General features: G+C 43.0%; 1 protein-coding gene across 2 annotated transcripts in view; it reads right to left on the minus strand.

Annotated features, from left to right (window-relative positions):
* LOC126243798 (caspase-1-like) overlaps positions 1–21,937 on the minus strand; it is a 108,611-nt gene that overhangs the window by 68,789 nt on the left and 17,885 nt on the right. The window contains exon 2 of one of the 2 annotated variants that reach the window (XM_049948188.1): positions 17,355–17,647. The exons of the other annotated variant lie outside the window; for it this stretch is intronic. Within the exon in view, the coding sequence (XP_049804145.1) occupies positions 17,355–17,647 (293 nt within the window). The remainder of the gene's footprint in view (positions 1–17,354; positions 17,648–21,937) is intronic. 2 annotated transcript variants of the gene reach the window in all.

Below are 21,937 nucleotides of genomic sequence, written 5' to 3' on the forward strand. Positions count from 1 at the left end.
CTACAGCTGATCGAGCGCTCAGTGCGAATGCACTGACAGCCGTAAACAAATACACAGTCTAATTTCTCTGATTAAATTCAGTATAAAGCTATAGTGACTTGATAAATTATGTTATTAACGTTCAGTATTTTTCAGGATACGGTTGTATAAAATATTTAAGAACTTCAGGTAAATTCTGTGTGTGTCCGACGTTAAGAGGACTTGCTATCGAGAAAATTTCAGGAAGAATGCAATTTCGAAGAAGAAAGTAATAAACTAAAAAGGTAACTATTAATTGAGTTTATTTTTCAGGTAACATATTTCCACTTGGTACGTACTTTAAACGTAATTTGCTGCTCGCGATTACATGATTTATACTTTGTTTTAACTGATATTGACAATGATTGATTAATGAACAGGGTTGTTACTTATGTATATTATGCATCGCTTGGCTGCACTGCTTTTTCACTGATGTCATATTTTTTTATTATGTGCCTGCTGTGCTTATTTATTTAAATTATAATTGTCACCTGATTAATTGTGCTGACTGTGGTTATGTATGTAAGTTATACCTTGTGATTTATCTGCTTGCGCCTTCATCTTTACTTATTAAGATTACATATGAACATTTATTTGCTTATGCTGATATGATGCTAATGACCTGTTTATTATGTAAGATACATATTTGCTGCTTTGCGTATGGATTGCATATTTATACATTTCTGTTTGTTGGCATAACTACTCTTTAATTTGGTATATAGAAATGCTGATATGCGGTGTACGAACATGGAGTTTAGGTCACACTATGGTATTAATTATAAATTGTTCGCTTGGCAGAGCCTCGTGGTAGGAATTGTGCTGCATCCACTTGTTGACATTATGTTCTCTACTGGTATATTGTCTCGCTATCGCATGTTTTGCTTACGCTCAGTGCTTTATATTTTAAGATAAGAAAATGAACTGCTATAATTCTACGAACGACATTGGTACAAGAAACTTCATTGAAGTCACATGAGTTGGAGGTTTTATGGAAGCTTTATAAAGTTACGCTAATAGGAAGGAAGCGAATGACATGACATACAAACAGTAGGTTTAGACCATTGACAGTAATTACACTGCATTCTTCGTGAGCAATTGTGTCAAGTGACACTTGACACAAGAAATACTCCACATGTTTGCTTCTGTTTTGCCATGATTCTTGAAGTGGTGTACACACTGTGAAATATTAAGATCATTCACATTCCGTACTCGTACTTACTTACTGAAAGTTATTCAAACTAAAGGCTGTTAGAGGTCATGTATGCATTTCTTTTATTTAATGATGGACAAGGTAACCAAGATGTATTTTATGATTCATAATGAGTAGAAGATTTGGGTCAGATGGATTACACAGAGGTTGTGTGTGGACATTGTGTCTTTGGATTGTATGGGATGATGAAGTTTGCACTAGGATTTTATCTGTACTTGTTCGAGGAGACTGACTAGAGGAAAGAGTTGTTATGGAAGTGAAATGATATTGGTGATAAGGTTTATATGTATCGACGTATTGAAGAGGTATTATTGAAGTATTAAGATTATGTGATGCTGATGGTTATTGGAGTTTTGGTGGATAAGAGGTAAGGTAAATGATATTGATGATAAGGTTTATATGTATTGACGTAAGAGGTATTATTTATTGAGATTATGTGATGCTGATGGTTATTGGAGTTTTGGTGGATAAGAGGTAAAGTAAGTGAGAAACATAGTTTTTTTTTTTTTGGTTGGTTTATATGGAACAAGGAGGATGAAGATGGCAGACTAGAACACTCAAGTGGAAGGAAGATTGTCTACACACACTTTGTTAAATCACTAAGCAGTATATACTTTTTTTTTTTTGGAGAGAGGAAGCATTTGCATACTTTGGCACACTGACAGTTGTTCAGAAACCGTACATTTTGATTTGCCTTGGCAAACATTGGTCTTGACATGATGAATATGACGTTGACTAACTATTATTGACTCTTATACACTGTTGCCACTACTACTTGATACACATGTTGAACATCAAATTTTGACAGAATTGCATTTACACAGTTAACACTATTCAATTACACAGTAGAACTTAATGTGTGGATGAAAGATGAGTGAGTGGGTTTTGTTTGTTTTCCTTTCCTAATCCCAAATAATTGGTACCGACCTATCTCCTAAATATTATTTTACTTGTTTGTTGTGGCTTGCACTGACACCCAAAAATATTATAGGTTTACTGTTATTTGTGTATTGTAATAGTTAATATGACAATTATCTGATATCATTTGTGTGTTTGATATAATTTGTATGTTTAGTGTAAGAGCATTGAGAATAATTTTGTAAAAGCAATTGTGTGTGCATTCAAACTGTTGTTCCTGCTTGCACCTGTTCAACCTTGATGGGTGCCACTTACAATGTTTAATTTATGCTGATGAACTCTGATGAACTGTCTGATTAGTGATAGAGAATATTATGGACTGTTACTTGCACTTGTTCAACATTGTTGGGTGCCACTGTTGGAACTGCTCAACCAGTGATGAGATGTCACTTATTGCTGTCTGCACCTTTCAACATTACTGGGTGTCACTAATGGAACTGCTTCTACTGAAATGATGTTACTTGTTGCTGTCTGCACCTGCTCAACATTGCTGGGTGCCACTGTTGGAAATGCTCAACCAGTGATGAGATGTCACTTGTTGCTGTCTGCACCTGTCAACATTACTGGGTGTCACTAATGGAACTGCTTCTACTGAAATAATGTCACTTGTTGGTGTCTGCACCTGCTCAACATTGCTGGGTGCCATTGATGGAACTGCTTCTACTGAAATGATGTCACTTGTTGGTGTCTGCACCTGTTCAACATTGCTGGGTGCCACTGATGGAACTGCTTCTACTGAAATGATGTCACTTGTTGGTGTCTGCACCTGCTCAACATTGCTGGGTGCCACTGATGGAACTGTCTCTACTGACATAATGTCACTTGTTGGTGTCTGCACCTGCTCAACATTGCTGGGTGCCACTGATGGAACTGCTTCTACTGAAATGATGTCACTTGTTGGTGTCTGCACCTGTTCAACATTTCTGGGTGCCACTGATGGAACTGCTTCTACTGAAATGATGTCACTTGTTGGTGTCTGCACCTGCTCAACATTGCTGGGTGCCACTGATGGAACTGTTTCTACTGAAATGGTGTCACTTGTTGCTGTCTGCACCTCTTCAACATTGCTGGTTGCCACTGATGGAACTGCTTCTACTGAAATGATGTTACTTGTTGGTGTCTGCACCTGTTCAACATTGCTGGGTGCCACTGATGGAACTGCTTCTACTGAAATAATGTCACTTGTTTGTGTCTGCACCCGTCAACATTACTGGATGTCACTAATGGAACTGCTTCTACTGAGATAATGTCACTTGTTGGTGTCTGCACCTGCTCGCCATTTTTGGATGCCACTGTTGGAGCTGTTTAAATACTGCTGATGAAATATTATGAGACTCTTATTTGCACCTGTTGTCCATTGCTGGGTGCTACTGCTGGAACTGTCAACTACTCTAAGGAGTGCTACTTGTTTATTGAACTATTGAAAGGATTTTATGTGGATATTTGTATAAACTGATTTTTTGTGTATTTACTGTTTATGAAATGTTATGAGTCTCTTACGTACACCTATTCGTCATTGCTGGTGCCATTGATTGAATGATACTTGTGTAAGCTATTATGTAAAATCACATGTATTCCTTACTGTATTTTATATATTAGGTTATTGAAGGGTCAGTGCAAAGCCAAATTTTATCTAGTTATGTGATATATACTTATTAATATTATCTTTTATTTTTGTCTGTATTTTTTTGAACGAATTTGGTGGTATTTTCACCACCAATGCTGGCAAAAATACCATCAAATTCTAGCCCGTGGAGGAGGGGCATATGAAAGGTGGGTACACTGAGTCACAGCGCCAGAGATTGCGCCAAAGAGTTTTATTCCGCCGCCTCCACTGGCAGTGCTTGTTCAGAAGTTGTGGTGGTTAGTGCTTTGCTTAGAGGATGTTGATAGCTGTATTATTTGAGGCCATGTCGTGTGCAGTTGTTTTGATGGGCTAGACAGCAGATGTTGTTCGAATGGAGATGTTGTAATGATCAGAGTGTATTTTTAGTCAATATATATGAAGGTAAAAACCATTTTTTTATTTTATTTAAATTTCCTAACTAACAATGCCTCTTGGTCACAGGTTCAGTCAACAAAGCATCTGGCTTGTGTTCATGTATTAGACTGTAATTCGGGTTTCTATGTGCAATTATAGAATTTCAGTTTTTTTCTAATTAATTCAGTGTAAATGGTATTTAAAATATCTTGTCTTATTGAGGAAGAACCGTGCCAGATGTGTACGTTGAATCACACTTCCACACACAGAACAGTTACACTTGTGCTTTTTTGTTTCGTAGTTTTTGTTTCGTAGCTTTTATAGTTGCTGGGGACTTAATTAATTAATTGTGTTAACGGAAATTTCCTTTCATTCTTTGTTGTTATTCTATGCAGTCAGATTGCGGAGTAAAACTAGTCAGGGCCAACCGGTTACGAGACAGCGTAACCGAACAGACAGCTATTAAATCAAAAAATTAAAATTATTTGCATTATATTTAATTAAGCCCCCATGCTCGATTTCAGCTTCTGTGCTTTCTATTAGCGCTTGAAGCTCAGGGACTTTCCCAGCACAACTACAACAATTTACAACTACAATTCCGACTGTTCCTTAATCCAAGCACGTCCTGTATATGCCATGCACCCTTTAAGACTGCAGCTCACCCCGTACTTTCCCGAGGCCTTCTAACCTAAAAAACCGCCCAGTCCACGCCACACAGCCTCCGCCACCCGTGTAGCCGCCAGCTGAGTGTAGTGAACTCCTGACCTATTCAGCGGAACCCGAAACCGCACCACACTATGGCGCAAGTCAAGGAATCTGCAGCCAACACGGTCGCAATACCGTCTGATCCTCTGATTCGGACCCTCCACCCGGCTCTGCACCAAAGGTCCACAGTCGGTTCTGTCAACGATGTTGAGGATAGTGAGCTCTGCCTTCATCTCGTAAGCAAGACCGGCAGCCTTCACCAAATCAGATAGCCGCTGGAATCCAGAGAGAATTTCCTCAGATCCAAAGCGACACATGTCATTAGTGCCGACATGTGCCACCACCTGCAGCTGGCTGCAACCTGTGCTCTTCATGGCATCCGGAAGGACCCTTGCCACATCAGGGATGACTCCACCCAGAATGCACACGGAGTGCACACTGGATTTCTTCCCCTCCTTAGCCGCCATATCCCTAAGGGGCCCCATTATGTGCCTAACATTGGAGCTCCCAACTATCAATAAGCCCACCCTTTGCAATTGCCCGCACCTTGAAGGCTGAGAATCATCCTCTGAAACAGGACAGGCAGCTGCATCTGGCTCAGCCAGAGACAGTACCTGAAACCTGTTTGTCAGACGCACTGGGGAGGCTTTCTGATCAGCCTCCGGGGACGTCTTTCGCTGCCTGCCACACCTGGGCAGCAACCGGGGTAACCACAGCGGCAGACCGATCTGGGGACAGACGGGACGAGGTTGACATCCCCGTGATACCAAAGTCCGGCTCCCCAAAGTGGTGCCCATTGGCCACAGCCTCAAGCTGCGCGACCGAAGTCAGCGCCGCCTGCAGCTGTGAGCAAAGGGATGCCAACTCAGCCCTCATCCGAACACAGCAATCACAGTCCCTGTCCGTTCTAATCGATGTTGAACAAAAGTTACTGAAACAAGAGTCCATGCCTAGATAACGCAAGGAAAACACGCAAAGAATGTATGAACTAACCTGTACAAATGCCTAATGGCTGCGCTACAATCTGCCAGAATTTGCGATTACAGTAACTAAAACTCGAAATTACACCTCCTATACGAAACTCACACGCAATTTAAGTAAGAATCTACGAAGTGAACACAGAAAAGAAGCTATATGCGCATCTTTCTGCACTGTCGATGTGCACTAACTGGGAGCTCAGGCCCCCCCGAAAGTGATTGACGGCCTCTACATTTAAACTCATATGTCGCAATGACCCAATAGTTGATAACTCTGCCTTCCATCCCTAGTGATTGTTCATTTTGCACATAAGTACGGGATCACCGTTTTCCGTGCTAGCAACCCCAGAAGTTGCGGTCCATCAACCAAAATTTGTTCCCCAAGTCATACAAGCATTGTCACGCAATCATTATGTGGTACCCAACGCACGGCCGGTATGGATAGTACACCATGGATCTACTGTAATATTAACCATCACAACTGATATCGCAAAAAATTTTACAGCAAGTCCAACACTGGCCAATCATGTGACAGCATGTTTTCCTAATTTCAGTATCATAGCTAAACCATACCTCGTCTACTTTGCAAGTATCATTGCGAGCATTGATAGGTGACTGCTCAGTACATCCATTCACACTTAATTCTCGAACACATAAAAACGATCCAAGTATACCAGACCATGCTATACATATTTCTGAGACCTCACGCATAGTACTCGATCAATCTCTGCTTATGGCGGTCACAGAGCAATCTTGCCCCCCTACTTTAAGAGATCATCCTCACCTCGGCATTGACCAGCCTACCCCGCAATATCGCTACCCAATTAATCCTCAACCGAGCAGACAAATATAGCTATTCTTCACCTCTCTTGACTGAATAGAGCTTCCTAGTCCTAACCCCTCCAAGTGAACCACATTTCTCGAGATGTAACCAAGTATTGGAGCTTAACCCACCATATCGAGCTATAGCAACAGATCTCAAACTGCCTTAATTTAATAGCATACAGTTAAGAAGAACAAGAACGGAGTGATATTTATACGCAACGTAGTTGGGCACATTAATTGTAGAGTAGGACAAGTTGCTGAATATCGATTTTTTTTCCAGCATTCTATTTGGATGCTTTAGTCATGTGATATAGTCTGCATTCTAGTCGTATGCAGCTGCAGTACTTTACACATGATACGTTGGATGATTTAGGTAAAAATGTGTGCCATATGTCTCGATTACAGGTAATCGATTGTCACTTCGTTGGTACAAAGTCGACCGCTATATCTTGTCTAGTTTTAATCCTTCTTCTTTTCTATTAAAGTTATTTCCGCTACAGCTGATTACAGTTCCTTTTGTGTTATGTTAGGTGGGTATTAATGGAGTGAATCAATACTTAGTATGTGTTGGATAGCTTTCGTGATAGTATGGAAATTTGAGACTGAATATGGAGGTGTGTTTGTGCTGGACCGTTATTCTCTCCCATGTAAATTGTTCGGTTGACTGCTGCTGCACATTTCGCGCCTGTATTTAGTTGACAGAAAATCGATTGTGGTGTCTGCATCTAGCATGTGGAAGAGACGTTTACTGGATCTCTAGACATGAGAAACACCTTAGTTGACCTTGTAAATTGTAGGGATGATTTGGGATCTGCTACATCACCGGCACCGGTATGCGCAAGTGAAATATCAGTTTTCTCTATTTTTCTCGAGTTTTCGCGTAAGTTTCTAGTTAGCCAGCTGTTTACAGCACACCCCACCTAGTTTCGTGTTTTTTAGAGAAATAATTTCCAGTTTGTGTCTTCGGAATTATGTTGTGCGTGCGATTGGTACAATACTGCTGTGTGCTTGATATCGAGAGGTACCGCGAAAACAGTATAATATTATGGCAACCCATGCGAAAATACATGTGTTCTTGTAATCCCCGGGACTGATATGGGTGTAGAAAAGCGAGCAAGCAAGCAGGTCTCGATTAGAAGCAGTAACTTGTTTGTGCCGAGGGGAAAGGAGTCTGAATTTGTAGAACAGTTCTGAGAGTGACTCCAGTCCGCTGAGTGCGCTCTGGTCGCCTGTCGGGGGTCAATGACAGCCGCCCTTGCATGGAAATATCCAGTGCTGCGAGGAGTATATATGGTGCTGTCTGTCTTCGTGGTATATGCACAAATTATGTAAAAGAGATGATTTTGTATGGTGCAGGATAGGAAATGTATGTTTACTACATCGATACAGTATGTGGTGATATATTGCTAGGTTGGAGATCTGTTTTGCACTCTAATATTCAAGCTCCTGCCCTCAGTGGGAGAGCAGTGTAATTGAGTAGGAGTCTTCCTGTATTTTACGATATGTAGGGCACGTTGCAGGGTTTAATTGTCGATGCAATATGGTGATCTGAACAAAATACAATCATAATGCTCTATTCATTCACAAGACATCCATTGTGCCGGGGCATAGGAGCATCTACAAACTGATTCGAAAAAGATGGAGACAAGGTATGTACAGAAAGTTCAGAGGAAGCAAGTGTTCAAAGACGAGATGAAGCTGACCATCCATCTCCGGCGAGGATGCCGTCACTCATCCGCCACTGTGGCATTAGGACATCTCCAGACCTGTAGCTGTAGGATACCGAAAATTCCGTCCATTTTTTTCTCTTCTGTTTGACAGTGCTTCGAATTCTGTTTGTGTAACTGTTCTGATTTCCCCCGTCTGTGCTTAGAGAGTGCTCTCTTTCCAAACAAAAAGAATGCTTTTATGATTAACGGTGTTTTCGCGAGCGTGCACAGGCTTTTAGCGGTGAGAACGTTTGCTTATGTTGAAAGCAGGAAGGGTAACACGTTATTCTGTGCTATTTTCGTAAACAGGTTCTGTTGGGGCAAGAATTTCCGTGCATACAAGCCGAGACATAATGGAAACTCTTACAAAAGTGCACGTTAAGTATTTCTGGAACATTATGCAATCTGCGAGAGTTCGCTAGTGATACTGAGATTCGTTCCAGAACCACAGCCGTCAAGAGAGATTACCTGTACATCGATCAGTGTCAGATTGTAGCAGCAATCGTAATATTCAACTGTAGTTACACTGGTAAATATTATCATGGCTTCCAATATTCTCGTGAGTCTTGTATTTATTTGACGATCTGTAGACACTTTTGCTGTGTTTAATTACCAGTACAATCCAGCGATCTGTGCAAAATAATTTTACTGCTGAAAGTGTCGTCTTCAGAAAACAATGGCGAAAGGATCGCTAGGAACAATGCACTCTGTGCCACTCTGGAAAGCATTGAAACATCTCTCTCGGTGCTGGACCATACCACAGCTATGCGTCATCACATATGAGACCAGCGTGAGCACGCCTTGGAGTTCTGTATAACCAACCAATAGGATGCTGCGAATTAAGAAAAACTGCCCCATACATGTGAAGAATACCGATTTAATTAATTTGCATAAATTGTTTATGTCAATGCAGTGTTAGTGGTACAGTAGTTAATGGTGGGAGTGCGTGAGTGGGTAACATGGGGCAGAATAGCAGGTTATATGCAGAACACAACGTTAATTTGCATAATTTTTATGCAAAACGCAGTACAATAGTTTAAGGGGGTGGGTGAAAAAGAAGAATGCCCCAGAAATGGCGTTGAAAAACATGTGATGTTCGAAAAGTGTACTAGAAAATGGTGAGAGGACATAACTGATTACTTAATTTGGTATCAAAGGCGGCACAATAGTTTAAGGAAATGGGGGTGTCATGGAAAACCAGTTAATGGAACAATAGGTTAAGTGCCGACAAAGGCCCAAACATTAAGTTAAGACACACAGAGTACAGTACTGAACCTTAGGTTATGCAGCATGTTTGACCCATGTAATTGCTTTTTGAAAGACCTACATGTCTGAAAAAGCAGAGAATGATGAGCAAGATAAATCCAATCCACCAAAAACTGAATGTTTTATAAATAAACAATTTAGCCTTGAATTTCCTGTTATGAGATCCTTCCCGTCCACCAATTTCCATATATCTCACAAAATGCCTTGAATCCTCTAAATTGTTTAAATAAACAATATTCCACACAATGTCTAAATTGTTTAAACAATATTCCATACACTACAACCGATTGCCCTCCAAATGATCGATCAACTGAGTCTTTTTTCCGCCAATTCCTAGGAAGAGGTGGCGGTTGGATGACTTAGGTTAGTGGAGGTGCCCTTTATTCCCACCACTTTCTAAGATTAGTAGAGGTTGCATTGTCGTAATGGAATTTGAACTTCCCACCAGGGGGATATGGCAGGGGGCGTGGCACTTTCCCACCAGAGAGGTTAACTAATTGATCAATTTAGTTAAATAGTCAATGAAATTGATATGAGTGAGAAGGGGACCTATTCCAAGAACTCAGACCTGAAAGTGTACCTGTAGCAGCGAGGGGGGAGGGAATTGGAGGAGGGGCTGGTGGTGGGGGAACAATAGGTTAAGTGCCTGTCAATGAGAAGGAAATGGGGGTGACATGGAAAAGCACTTAACAGAACAATAGGTTAAGTACTTGTCAATCAAAGGTGAACATTAGGTTTGCTCCTGAATGCATACCTGCCCCTGATGTAGGCCACCCATTAAGATGGTTCAGAATCTTTCTTGCCCCTCTACTCACCCCATGACACATAGTACTTTTCTCCAAGTTCCGAAAGCTTCTCACTACATGGTAGAAGTAGATAAATACGGGATGCAGGTATGCCTGTCTCGAAACTGCACATGAATTTATTGGGATATTTGTGTCCTATCAATTATGAAAGGGTTAACTTCTTCCTCAAAAGATGTGAAGAAGGTTTCATTCCAGGGGTGAGACACTCCATGAATTTTTTAGTGTAACTATAAATTGCAAATTTTGAGTCTGTCTTATTCAGTTTCCAAAAGGGCTTCTCCACTGATCATGCCTCAAAGCATGTCACTTACCATGTGTCAAAACAAGCCTAATGACAAAATTTCACCTACCAGACCCTGGTTTTGTCTATCACTATGCGGCATTCAACTGTGAAAATCACAACATTGTTTTGAAGAGGCTTTAAATTTATTACTTACAAGGTAGGAAGAGTCAGTGTTCCAGCAGCGGTTTAATTGATAGTATTCAGTAAGTTTTCATGCTGAGTTTTTTTCTGAATGGGGAAAAAATTTCCTACTGGTGCTCCGCAAGATCGAATAGTGGGAGTGTTCCTATTCTTTCTGTATACAAAAGTCCTCTCTTCCTCCATAAGCAGAAACATAACGCTTTGCTAATGATGCAAACATGATAATAAACGACATTATAGGTGTAACAATAAATAGAATATTCAAAATATTTATGTATTAGATTTTGGTAAATGATATGTTTATCAATCCTGCAGTTGTTTCCAAATTGTGACTGGCTGTTCATAACAAACTTCATAACAGAGCTATTCCGCTATGTTGCTGTTCTTTATAAAGTGACTACGTAAGGCTTGCAGATGGACACCAGATATTACTCTTACGCCATTAATGTTGGAAGAATGTAAAATAGTTTTCTAAAGCTTTCATGGCCAAAATAAGCAATTAGACGTAAAGCAAATGCTACTGAACTTAACTGTTTGAAAAAGTAAGCAGTATGTAATTTCCAATTAAAATTTTGATCAGTATTCATACCCAGGAATTTTTAACATTCAGCTTTAGATATTTTGTTTCATCCGTGTTCTATCATTAGCGGTGACAATATTCCCTGTGTGATTTTAGATTATCCCGGCGTCGGGAAATCTTGAATGTTTCTCGGGTATTCAGCAGGTGGTGTCGTTCAAAAGGCGTGATACTTCTGGCGTTCCTGGAGACTGACTGACGGATGCCGACTCTGTATAGTGTTTATTCCTCTTCTGCACCCTCCATCTCGGTGCCATAGCGCAGTACGCGGAAGGTGGTGGGGGAAGCTCGGCGCAGGGTGGTGGGGGAAGCGCGACGCCCATCGACATAATAAGAACTGCAGTCCTTCCGCGGTCGTGGCCACATGCATATTTCAGTCCCTGTGGAGAAAACTCGTCTTCTTCTTCTTCTTCTTCTTCTTCTTTTTCTTTTTCTTCAGATGTCCTGACCGGAGCGGATTCCGTTGTAGACTGCAGATATAATTTGATGATACTCAAGGCTGCATCCCGGGCCTTCCTAAACTGAAAGCCGCTGTCCTTACTTGTTATCTCGTCAAGTAGTCGGATCTCCACTGTATCAATCCCAGAAGGTGTTCGATTGCTGCAACACGTTTGTGCCATCATAGTTCATGTCACGCCAGTTGGAGATGCAGTACTCTGCCAAGACGCACTTTGTCGGCTGTACGTTGTCTGTGTGAAGTTTACGTTCGGTGCGTCTCTCCTGTAACGTCCGAATGGTCTGGTCCACATAATACATTTCCCCACACTGGCAAGGCATGGGGTAAATTACACTACTGGCCATTAAAACTGCTACACCACGAAGATGAAGTGCTACAGACGCGAAATTTGATCGACAGGAAGAAGATGCTGTGATATGCAAATGATTAGGTTTTCAGTGCATTCACACAAGGCTGGCGCCGGTGGCGACACCTACAACATGCTGACATGGGGAACGTTTCCAACCGATTTCTCATACACAAACAGCAATTGACAGGCGTTGCCTGGTGAAACGTTGTTGGGATGCATCGTGTAAGGAGGAGAAATGCGTACCATCACGCTTCAGACTTTGAAAAAGGTCGGATTGTAGCCTATCGCGATTGCAGTTTATCGTATCGCGACATTGCTGCTCCCGTTGGTCGAGATCCAATGACTGTTAGCAGAATATGGATTCGGTGGGTTCAGGAGGGTAATACGGAACGCCGTGCTGGATCCCAACGGCTTCGTATCACTATCAGTCGAGATGACAGACATCTCCTCCGCATGGCTGTAACGGATCGTGCAGCCACGTCTCGATCCCTGAGTCAACAGATGGGGACATTGGCAAGACAACAACCATCTGCACGAACAGTTCGACGAAGTTTGCAGCAGCATGGACTATCAGCTCGGAGACCATGGCTGCGGTTACCCTGGACGCTGCATCACAGATGGGAGCGCCTGCGATAGTGTACTAAACGACGAACCTGGGAGCACGAATGGCAAAACGTCATTTTTTCGGATGAATCCAGGTTCTGTTTACAGCATCATGATGGTCGCATCCGTGTTTGGCGACATCACGGTGAACGTACTTTGGAAGCGTGTATTCGTCATCGCCATACTGGTGTATCACCCGGCGTGATGGTATGGGGTGCCATTGGTTACACGTCTCTGTCACCTCTTGTTCGCACTGACCGCATTTTGAACAGTGGACATTACATTTCAGATGTGTTACGACCTATGGCTCTACCCTTCATTCGATCCCTGGGAAACCCTACATTTCAGCAGGACAGTTCCCGACCGAATGTTGCAGGTCCTGTACGGGCCTTTCTGGATACAGAAAATGTTCGACTGCTGCCCTGGCCAGCACATTCTCCAGATCTCTCACCAATTGAAAAGGTCTGGTCAATGGTGGTCGAGCAACTGGCTCGTCACAATACGCCAGTCACTACTCTTGATGAACTGTGATATCGTGTTGAAGTTGCAAGGGCAGCTGTACCTGTACACGCCATCCAAGCTCTGTTTGACTCAATGCCCAGGCGTATCAAGGCCGTTATTACGGCCAGAGGTGGTTGTTGTGGGTACTCATTTCTCAGGATCTATGCACCCAAGTTGCATGAAAATGTAATCACATGTCAGTTCTAGTATAATATATTTGTCGAATGAATACCCGTTTACAATCTGCATTTCTTCATGGTGTAGCAATTTTAACTGCCAGTAGTGTACGTTTTTCCGGAGTCCTAAGTCGTCTTGGCTGATCCTAATGAGATTTTCGTCTTGCATGGAGGGCGAAATACGCACTTGACATTGTATTTTCGGAGCATTCTGCCGATCTTTGCCGATGTGTTCCGGACGTACAGTAAAATCGGTGTCGCAGCCGATCTGTTTTCGTCCTCGGCAGGCTGCGATCTCGGCTTCTTCGGTCTCAGTGCACGTTTTATGTGGAGGTTATTGTAACGTTCGTGCGGAACACGGCCTGTAAGTGCTGCATTTCATCTGCTAAGCTGCCATGGTCCGAGAATTCGCGTGCTCTGTGCACCGGTGTGCTCGGGCCATCTTCTCGCTGGGAAGGAACATGACCGCTGGAGGCATGCAGGTACCAACCCGCATGTGTCAGTTTGCGATACATACTGTGTCCTAGTGATCCATGTGGTCTTCGCTTGATGAGCACTTCCAGAAATGGGAGCAGGTGGATTTTTCTACCTCCATCGTGAACTTGGTATTCTGGTGGCAGCGATTTCATGTGCTGCAGGAAGCCTTGTAGGCAATGCCGTCCATTGCGAATTCATCGTCTACATGTCGAAAAAATCAAATGGGTTTGGAGACTGCCGACTGCAGGGCTTCTTCTTCAAAAGCCTCCGTGAAAATATTGTCCACTATTGGTGACAGTGGGCAGCCCATCGCTACTGCATCATATAGTGGTAGTGGTTCCCACTGAACAGGAAGTACGATGACGTAAGCACGAATTCGAACTCTTTCGTTAGCAATGGTCCGAACATTTCTCCTGTGAGGCTTAACGACTCTCTTAGGGCTACCCTAGTAAAGAGGGATACCACGTCAGAGCTTAAGATGAACTCGTCGTAGCCCAGTCGGATGTTCTGCACCTGCTGGACGAAGTACGCCGAATTTCTTATGTGCTGCAGACATTCGCCCGCAAACGGACTGAGCATTAACGGCAGGTGTTTTGCTAATTCATATGTTGGTGCTCCATTGTTGGTCTCGGGGTGTTGTTTTGGGGGAAGAGACCAAACAGCGAGTTCATCGGTCTCATCGGATTAGGGAAGGACGGGGAAGGAAGTCGGTCGTGCCCTTTCAGAGGAACCATCCCGGCATTTGCCTGGAGCGATTTAGGGAAATCACAGAAAACCTAAATCAGGATGGCAGGGCGGAGATGCATTCGTTCCATGTTGACTTTAGGTAGTTAGTAAAGTCTGGAAGGGGTAGCTGCTCGTGGACGAAGATTCTTCCTCCTATTCTTATCTGGAAAGGTGTGCTGGAGAAGCTCAATGGTCTTCCTTTTCACTCGGTTGGTAGGCTCGTCCTCAGTTCTCCTATAGGCGTCGCCTTCCAATGGGTCGTCAGTTTTTCCTTATATAAGTTACGTGGTAGCAGGACTGTTCAATTTCCCTTTGTTGCTGGGAGGATGAGGGATGACATTCTCGACATCTTCACGGTGCCGTTTCAGTGCTTTTCTCTCTCCCTTTGAGATGTTTGGCTTCGGGAGGGGGGGGGGGTTCGCTCTGGTAATTTCACAGCATGTTTTCCGTCCTATTTCCTCTGAAGCATCACGTGGAAGTGCAAGAGAGGTCAGTTCCACTGCGTTATTGAATTGCGCTGTTGGTATTGTTGTCGGTATCGGTGCGAAATTTAGTCCCTTTCCAAGTACAGATAATTTAGCATCGTCAGTTATTTTCTCTATACAGTTTATGACAGTTCTCTGAGGTTCTCCTTTCGGTGGTTTGCCTACAAGCCATTCGTATTTAGCAGTTTCCTGGTGGCTGATTGCCATGACCTGTTGGCTTGAGACCAGCTAACTGCATCCATCCACTCACAAAACCAAACAGCACTCAATAGTTTCGGTGCTGCAAGAAAAAAAGGAAATCCTACGAAAGTGGTTATTTTGTGAAGCACTTCCAAGAAACTGATCGCTTGTTCATTTGATTCCACTAGACATGTCACAACCATTACCTTAGAAATCAGAGAATAGAGAAACAGTTGAATGCTCATGATGTACAATAATTTGTTTGTCACAAGTATCAACTATATCAGGAAAACCTACCGAAAACGTCGCATCATTCTTCATCATGACAAAAAATGGTTCAAATGGCTCTGAGCACTATGGGACTCAACTGCTGAGGTCATTAGTCCCCTAGAACTTAGAACTAGTTAAACCTAACTAACCTAAGGACATCACAAACATCCATGCCCGAGGCAGGATTCGAACCTGCGACCGTAGCGGTCTTGCGGTTCCAGACTGCAGCGCCTTTAACCGCACGGCCACTTCGGCCGGCTTCATCATGACAGTTCCAGCTGTCAGGCAATATACAGTTAATTATTTCACGTCAAAAGACATAAAATTAATCACAAACTATTATTTCTAATATAAATTTCGCGATACACAAAGAGAAAGGAGGTCAAATTTCATTTTTGGTTGTACAGGTAGTTAAAGAACTCAACGAACTTCAGGGTGGAAAGTTTACAGAATGCCCACTCTTACGGACAGATACCTTCAGAGAAATTTCAGTCACAATCGCGAGCAGGAAAAGGAGTGATAAAAACGTTGACGGACCGAACTGAAAGGATATGTGAACCACAGTACTTGGAGCTCGATCATTTAAAAATTGCCTTCAAAAGAAACGGCTACCCAGACAAAGAGATAAGCAGGACACTACGCCATAAAAGTTCTGGTGCTTTTAATGTAAACGAAACAACTAATGCGGAAGTTTACTTCCCATTCGTAAAAACAGTTACAGATCGCTTCAGCAGCGTGTCCAGAAGGCACGATATTGACGCAGTGTTTAAACCAATATGAAAAGCGCGCGTATATTTTTGAACATTACAGGGGACCTACGCTCGGCGCTTGCTACAGTGTAAGTATAAAAAGCCCTTTGCACATACGGTTAAGGGTATATAGGAGATGAACAACTGTCGTCTTTGCAACATGGATAAAATGGTATTAGCAGATTATGCAGAGAAACTAGGGAACACCAAAATTTGTTTCTCTGGCTCAAATGGCTCTGAGCACTATGCGACTTAACTGCTGAGGTCATCAGTCGCCTAGAACTTAGAACGAATTAAACCTAACTAACCTAAAGACATCACACACATCCATGCCCGAGGCAGGATTCGAACCTGCGACCGTAGCGGTCGCTCGGCTCCAGACTGCAGCGCCTAGAACCGCACGGCCACTCCGGCCGGCTTTGTTTCTCTGACACTATGTTTTCATCAAGATCCAACCATTACTACGCTAGGATGTATAGAAAGGACATTGAAATTCAGAAGCAAGAAACTACTTTAACAGAAATGAAGCAGGACTGTAGATAAGTTGTTTGCCCTAATGAAGAAAAAAAAAAAAAAAGCTAACAGCGCCAAATATTTCTCACCACAAATTTTTCAATGTTTGACAACTGTCTGATGACGTCACTGATCCACCATTGTGTGGATTCTCATCACCATTTCAATACTTTGAGTACATTTGTTTATGAGTTACCATTCTTAGAACAGAAAATACTTTTCCGTTATTTGTTCTCACGCATGCAAAAGGTTATTAATTTTAGTGGTGAATATTTTGGGAAACAGTAAAACGATTTGTACTAAGGAAGCGTTTTTTGCTGGTTTCGTAAACACGTAAAAGACTGCCCTCGTACTTAGCCATTTCTATGTTGAATTAAATGTGCTTGCAAACAGTAGAAACAATTTTAAATCGAACTGCAGTTATTTCTCCTCTCCCCTTGACTATTACTTACCCCGTCTCAGCTCATTCCTTATTTGGTAGTGGCATAGATCGTCGAAACAGAGTACTCCGAAGCCAAGACTTCTGAACATATCACGAAGAGCGTCTCTGTCGACTTTTGTGCCAAGCCTATCTTTTGGTCGGTAGTTCCCATCTGCATACTGACGAACGTCAAATACCTCGTGGCTGAAGATGAGGGCTACACCGCGCTCCCGGTTGCCCATGAAGTACTCCTCAGCTTCGCGGGAGACACCAGGGTTTGGCAGAACGTTAGAGGAAGTTGGTATCGACTCCGCCTGTGTCCGCCTGAAACCAAACAACTATTACTTGGTGCTTATCGCAACATACGGTAGCTCTGAACTCGTACCACCTTGCAGCATATTATAGCAGTCTGCAAATTATCCATTCATCTGCGAATCTAATGAATCAAACAAACTGGTATGGGATTAAAGCGGACTGTGAGGCAACGCAGAGTTGAACAGTTTGTAGTTCGCGCTAGTCTAGCAGTTCGTAGTTCATCCAAGGCATTAATTATTGAGAAAACAGTTGGCTGTAACTGAGAGACAAGCTGAAAGGGTGGAAGTTGGCATCTGACAGTAGCTACCTTATTCTCGTCACTACCGCTAATGAAGCACCACTCATGTAGCTTGACAAAGGGCCTTGTCGTCATTTAAAGTTTACGCAGCTGCTGCTAGCGCAACAAATTGTCTGTCTCATACTCAGACAGCGCAAAAATACGGAACCCACGATATTGTCTAATATGACGAATGTGGGCTGTGTCAGTGAAGAGAAGACGGAGATCAAAAGCAAGACTCCCTTCTGAAGGGTTAAAATATTCAGCTGGAAGAGTAAATAATTCAGACAACGAAAGGACGCGTTGACAGTTGAACAGACAGAGTAAACACATGGTTAAGACAAATATTGTAAAATATGTAAATGAGAAGTCTTCGCAATTGTATGTACTTAATTTAAGTGACGGTTAATCTAGAACTTAAGGATAGATTAAAAAGCATTCACAGATACAGGGTGTTTCAAAAATGACCGGTATATTTGAAACGGCAATAAAAACTAAACGAGCAGCGATAGAAATACACCGTTTGTTGCGATATGCTTGGGACAACAGTACATTTTCAGGCGGACAAACTTTCGAAATTACAGTAGTTACAATTTTCAACAACAGATGGCGCTGCAAGTGTTGTGAAAGATATAGAAGACAACGCAGTCTGTGGGTGCGCCATTCTGTACGTCGTCTTTCTGCTGTAAGCGTGTGCTGTTCACAACGTTGCAAGTGTGCTGTGGACAACATGGTTTATTCCTTAGAACAGAGGATTTTTCTGGTGTTGGAATTCAACCGCCTAGAACACAGTGTTGTTGCAACAAGAGGTTTAATGTAACCAAAGGATCGAAAAGCGATACAATAAAGGATCTGTTTGAAAAATTTCAACGGACTGGGAACGTGACGGATGAACGTGCTGGAAAGGTAGGGCGACCGCGTACGGCAACCACAGAGGGCAACGCGCAGCTTGTGCAGCAGGTGATCCAACAGCGGCCTCGGGTTTCCGTTCGCCGTGTTGCAGCTGCGGTCCAAATGACGCCAACGTCCACGTATCGTCTCATGCGCCAGAGTTTACACCTCTATCCATACAAAATTCAAACGCGGCAACCCCACAGCGCCGCTACCATTGCTGCACGAGAGACATTCGCTAACGATATAGTGCACAGGATTGATGACGGCGATATGCATGTGGGCAGCATTTGGTTTACTGACGAAGCTTATTTTTACCTGGACGGCTTCGTCAATAAACAGAACTGGCGCATATGGGGAACCGAAAAGCCCCATGTTGCAGTCCCATCGTCCCTGCATCCTCAAAAAGTACTGGTCTGGGCCGCCATGTCTTCCAAAGGAATCATTGGCCCATTTTTCAGATCCGAAACGATTACTGCATCACGCTATCTGGACATTCTTCGTGAATTTGTGGCGGTACAAACTGCCTTAGACGACACTGCGAACACCTCGTGGTTTATGCAAGATGGTGCCCGGCCACATCGCACGGCCGACGTCTTTAATTTCCTGAATGAATATTTCGATGATCGTGTGATTGCTTTGGGCTATCCGAAACATACAGGAGGCGGCGTGGATTGGCCTCCCTATTCGCCAGACATGAACCCCTGTGACTTCTTTCTGTGGGGACACTTGAAAGACCAGGTGTACCGCCAGAATCCAGAAACAATTGAACAGCTGAAGCAGTACATCTCATCTGCATGTGAAGCCATTCCGCCAGACACGTTGACAAAGGTTTCGGGTAATTTCATTCAGAGACTACGCCATATTATTGCTACGCATGGTGGATATGTGGAAAATATCGTACTATAGAGTTTCCCAGACCGCAGCGCCATCTGTTGTTGAAAGTTGTAACTACTGTAATTTCGAAAGTTTGTCTGCCTGAAAATGTACTGTTCTCCCAAGCATATTGCAACAGACGGTGTATTTCTATCGCTGCTCGTTTAGTTTTTATTGCCGTTTCAAATATACCGGTCATTTTTGAAACACCCTGTATGAGAAGGACTGCCAACCAATGGGAAAGCTTTATCTCGGCCAGGGTGCAAGGCCTGCGAGATACGCACAACACAGGTGAAATCGCGACGCAACTTGGCAACTCGGGTAGGGGTAGCGCGGTAGGAGACTTTCGCTGAGAGTAGAGCATCCAGTGTCTCAGTATTATTTAATCAAGGCAAATTTATTCACTATGCTGTATTTGTAGAAAGCTGGGAAATCCCGTTTAGATCCAGCAGCTGGTATTGTATATTTAGCCGTTACAAGTCGCGCTGGCTGGGATGCACCACGTGGAGGCTAGTGTACTTTGCATCGAGGCGGTGAATAACATCGTATCCACTTTAAAATTTCCAGTATTGAAATTATAAACCTCTATAAGCCTCCAGTCCAAGCTTGAAATGACAACACAGTGCGGGATATCCAACACCCTGCAGTCATCATGGGAGACAACTATCGCAGCACTGAATGGGGATACAACTATACCAAACAAGGTGGCGAAGAAGTATCCAGATGGGCAGAGACACAGAATACTTTTCTAATATATGACCCCAAATACAGGAGCACATTTCACTCTGCTAGATGGGGTAGAGACTACTGCCCAGATGTACAAAATGCACCTTTACTATGCAACAAGAATTTCCCTCGCAGCCAACATAGGCTTGTTCGGCTCAACGTGGGGACACAAATTCCTGCCATCAGATCGATTCCTAAACCCCGATGGAATTTTGGTAAATCTAACTGGGAGAACTATACTTCTGAGCTAGAGTTTAACATTCAATAGATTCCTCCAAAAGCAGAAAATTTGTGGGTGATTTGTGGGCCTGCTTATATTCATCGCCGGAAATTACGTCCCCAGGGGCTATCGGAAAATATACATTTCTGGATGGAGCCGGGAATGCACTGACCTCTATAACGAATACCTGAAGAATGCCGACCCTGATGTCGCTGACGAGCTTTCGCAATGTTTGGACTCAGCTCGCCAAGAGAAATAGCACATATTATTGAATGAAATGAGTTCCGAACATTCCATTAGAAAGGCGTGGCACTTACTGTCAAGACTGGGTGCGACTTCAATGAAAACGTTACACAATACTGACTATATAAGACCCAATGATGTTACCAACAGAATTTCGAAACTTACGAGTAGAACGCCAGAGACAGAGAAGAGAAAACCAGAGAAATCATAGCAGAACTGAACTGCGTCAAAGGAAGAACACGTGACCCTGACACCTCAAAGAATTTTGAGACATCCGAGATCTCCAAGGCCATTAAGTACAGAAAAACAGGGAGAGTTGCAGACATCGACGGCGTATACCCAGAATTTCTTAAGCGTAGCGGCCCCACTGCTCAACGATGGATGACAGAATTCTTCAACGACATATTACAGACTGGAAGACTACCAGCCCCTTTTAAGAAAACCGGGAAAGACAGGAAAACATCCTGAACTCTATACACGATGATGATGTTTGGTTTGTGAGGCGCTAAATTGAAGACTACAGACCCATAGTTCCCCTGAGCGTCTGCTATAAATTGCTCGAGAGGCTCATTCTCAACAGAATAAAACCCACTGTTGAGGGGAAGATACCAGTTGAACAGGCTGGCTTTAGATATAAGAGGAGCTGCAGCGACCAGGTACTAGCAGCAACCACACATATCGAAAGGGGCTTTGAAGAAAAGAAAAAATCCACAGCTCTATTTATTGATCTATCGTCTGGGTATGACACAGTATGGAGACAATGAATGCTACTGAAATTCCTATGCATCGTATCTCGTAAAAAACTGGCCACACTACTTAACAACATGCTGGCAAATAGACACATCGAAGTACACCTCAATGGCAAGAAAAGCCGCAATTACCAACTGAACGACGGCCTTTCCCAGGGATCAGTTCTTTCTCCTGTGCTCTTCAATGTGTACGTATCTGAGCTACCAAACTCCAACTCAAAAGTTCATTTACGCCGACCACATATGTATATTAGCCAGTCTGTCGACTTCGAGACATCAGGAATTACTCTTGAAAACGACCTGAAAAAGATGGATAC

Source organism: Schistocerca nitens, chromosome 1 (genome assembly GCF_023898315.1).
Source record: "Schistocerca nitens isolate TAMUIC-IGC-003100 chromosome 1, iqSchNite1.1, whole genome shotgun sequence".
Classification (NCBI taxonomy): Eukaryota; Metazoa; Arthropoda; class Insecta; order Orthoptera; family Acrididae; genus Schistocerca; species Schistocerca nitens.